The sequence below is a fragment of the Volvox carteri genome (genome assembly GCF_000143455.1).
Source record: "Volvox carteri f. nagariensis unplaced genomic scaffold VOLCAscaffold_23, whole genome shotgun sequence".
NCBI classification, from domain to species: domain Eukaryota; kingdom Viridiplantae; phylum Chlorophyta; class Chlorophyceae; order Chlamydomonadales; family Volvocaceae; genus Volvox; species Volvox carteri.
Window position 1 is genome coordinate 1,781,091 of NW_003307566.1, and position 3,229 is coordinate 1,784,319.

The window sequence follows — 3,229 nt, forward strand, 5'->3', positions numbered from 1 at the left end:
GTGGGGGGGGGGGGAAGGAGGGGTGCAGGGGGGTAACAGAGGCTGCTAGTGAGAAGACAAGTGAACCGGCGGGAAAGGGCTGAGGTACTGAGGGCCGTGGCGCGCGGGCTCGGGAGCACTCTTGAGGCACCGCAACGTAGAACAAGTTAAGTTGGGTCTTTAGTTTTGTTGAGATAGCAGTATATGGCAACTTCTGTGCAAATTGAAGCTTTCCATCGCTAGCACTGCCCCAAGCCGATGCCCAAACTGCTCTTGGTCCATGTGAATACCACCGCGGCGAATACCACCGCGGCTGATTGGATCGAATTGGATGAACTTCGGACACCCGGCATGGACCGATATGTGGTGGAGGAGGGGACCTGGCTAGACGCGCGAGCTTTGTAGTACAACGGTCTTGCTCTGTGTCGTATACCTTGTCGTGTTTGACCAGCCCTTCGTACGCTCGGCTGCACTGGTCGTCCGTACGGCCCGGCAGTCGCTCCGCCACGCGAGCCCAAGTGATCCTGCCGTACGCCGCCTGCAGCTCTCTACACGCCTCCGCCAGCACCTGTGGACACAAACGAAAACCATCACCATTCAACAAAAACTTGTGTCCTTTCTCCTTTGTTATTAATAATTAAAAGCATTTTAAAGCCTAAAAAAACAAATATTTCTATATGTTTAGAAAATTCAAACCAGCCGCGCCAAGAATAAGTATATCAAAGTCATTTACGCCGGTCACCAAACAAATTTCCCGCCATAATGGGCAGTCCGCTATCTTTCCCCCTTTCTCAATATGGGATTATTATTGGGGCTTCGGCAGTTGACAGTTAAATAATATTTATCATGTACCGTATTATTATTAACGTACGTAAAACTCTTCTCACACTTCGTACCTACCTTCTGCTCCTCCTTCGACAAGTTGGGTGTCGGCTTCAAGGAAGCCGGAAAAAGGGCGGGGCCCCTCTGCATCCGTACAGGCTGGTAGCAATCGACATCCGGGTGCATGCCGCATGGACAGTACGGCAGACCGCAAACGGAGCCGTTGCTTAACATATGAAGTCCGGTGCTGTCTGTGATGTTTAGGTCTTGAAGCACCAGCGGCTACAGGAAAGCACCCCACTGCCGCATGGCTTTGTAATAACTAAATAGATAAGTAAGAGCGGCAGAGTGCAACTCTTCGGAGGCCCCGTGCATTGGCCAAAGTAAATGTACAAACAAGCACCTTGTGTATTTCATAGAGAAATGAAAGCAAATTTGTTGGCCTGCTGGTGGCAAGTCGGATTGCCCATGCCGGCAAATGGTAACACAAGCTGGGTGTTCGAGTTACCATACGCCGTCATCTCAGAATTCCATTATGAGATACGCGGCAGCTTTCGGGATGAAATTTAGCGCGAGAGGCGTTGATGTGACTTTTGAGGTCGGTGAATGGAGGCAGCTAAACTTGTTTGTGCTCATACGATCTTTGTTAGCTACAAACGAGATACCTTGCAATAGAGAATGCTATATAGTACCGATAACGCGTTTCAGCCGGGTGAAATATTATGTTTGGTCCGTTACACACACACACACACACACACACACACACACACACACACACACACACACACACACACACACACACACACACACACACACACACACACACACACACACACACGGACATGGGCAATCCTACAGGTCGGGGCCCCCCTGGGCGCTTCGCGCTGGGGCCCCGCCCAAAAAGGGGCCAAACTTGAGGCCTGGCTGTAGCAGGTTGACGTAGCGCTCCCGGCACTGGCGGGCGGTACGGCCAGCCACGTGGCGTGCAACTGCCGTCCATTTCTGCCCCAGCTCGTCCACCGCCTGCACGGTAGGGAGGGGCGGGAAACCTCTGGAACCCCATGCACATCACCCTGGGGTGCGGGGGGGTGGAGGGTGTTGTGGCCCCCGGGAGACAGCAGCTGCACTGATACGGTCCTTTCCAGCTCTACCCACCTCAACATCAGAATTCAAATGTTTGTTCCAATGTTGGATCCAGCCAGGGAACCCTGGCTCACACCCACACAGACACGCCGACCCACGCGCTGCTGTCCGCCACCGCACGGTGTGTCCGTCATCATGTCCGTCGTATTGCGGGATTTCCGCATCGTCATTTATTTTAATGAACTTGGCTGCGGGAAGAAGTGGACGTGGACGTGGACGTTGCGTTTGCCTGCGGCATATATATATATATATATACCCACATGCACGAACAGACAAACAGACGGACACATCGCTCTTTCCTCCCCTCTCCCCAAAGCTCCAGCTGCCCAGCGAACCCTCGGCGGGATGTGTCCCCTCCTCCCCCCCAACCCACACACCCACCCACCCACCCACCTTCACGAGCTGAGCGTCCTCATCCGCGGACCATTTGCCGACACGGCGAGGCCCGCTTGCAGTCATGACGCCGTACCAACGGTCACGAACCTTAGCGCCGGGGGACACCGGGGGGGGAGGGAAGTGTGTATGCGTGTGCATTGCGTGTGTATTGAAAAGCTCAACACTTAACGCCGCTCAATGGAACGACGACGAAAAGCAGAAATATTCGTAAGTAGAAAAACGGGCTATGAGTCCCGTGTCCGATGATGCAGGAGGTATTCTGCCTCTGGTGGGTTACCGCGACGTCATCATCGAAACCATTGGGTGATGTGGGGGGAAGGTGGGTATTGTGTACGGACGTTTCTGTGGAATACAATAAGGCACATTCACTTGCACAACCACACACACGCACACCTATGCACACACAAACCTGGTGCCGGTCAAAGCGGCCACCAAAGCCCTCAGCTACAGCCACCCAGTCTGTGCCGTACTTGGCCACAAGTGCCTGCAGACCGTACGACAGGATCCGAACGGTACAGAACCCGTCGGGGGGAGGGGGAGGGGGGGAGGCCGTGCGAGGTGACATCGAGAGGAAGGGTATTGAGGAGCCAAAGGAGCGCCAAATGGACATGAAGGCTTTGAGGCATCAGATGGCCTGAGACCATAATGCAGCACTGGCTCTTGCAGTAAAATACTTGCTACATAAGGCGGCCATTCTGTAGCTTGCCCCTTGATTCCTGCTTTTGGCTTTCGACGGAGTTGGCGGCGGGCGCGAAGTCGTTTCGGCTAGACACAGCTAGCGATGTTTTGGCATACAGACAACGTTCCTCGACGGACCTTTACACAGGACGGATTGCGGAATCAGCAAATCATCAAATGCAGTTGATAACAGAGGGGAGAGGAGGGGGAA

The 3,229-nt window shown here is 53.9% G+C and overlaps 1 protein-coding gene across 1 annotated transcript in view; it reads right to left on the reverse strand.

Annotated features, from left to right (window-relative positions):
* The window catches only part of myb16 (transcription factor Myb16), a gene marked incomplete at both ends in the record, with an annotated part of 5,489 nt that extends 2,539 nt beyond the window's left edge, over positions 1-2,950 (reverse strand). Inside the window, 5 exons of the mRNA XM_002951428.1 lie at positions 413-547; positions 880-1,048; positions 1,658-1,824; positions 2,338-2,427; positions 2,750-2,950. Coding sequence (XP_002951474.1) covers positions 413-547; positions 880-1,048; positions 1,658-1,824; positions 2,338-2,427; positions 2,750-2,950 — 762 coding nt within the window. The remainder of the gene's footprint in view (positions 1-412; positions 548-879; positions 1,049-1,657; positions 1,825-2,337; positions 2,428-2,749) is intronic.
* Positions 2,951-3,229: the final 279 nt, after the last annotated feature.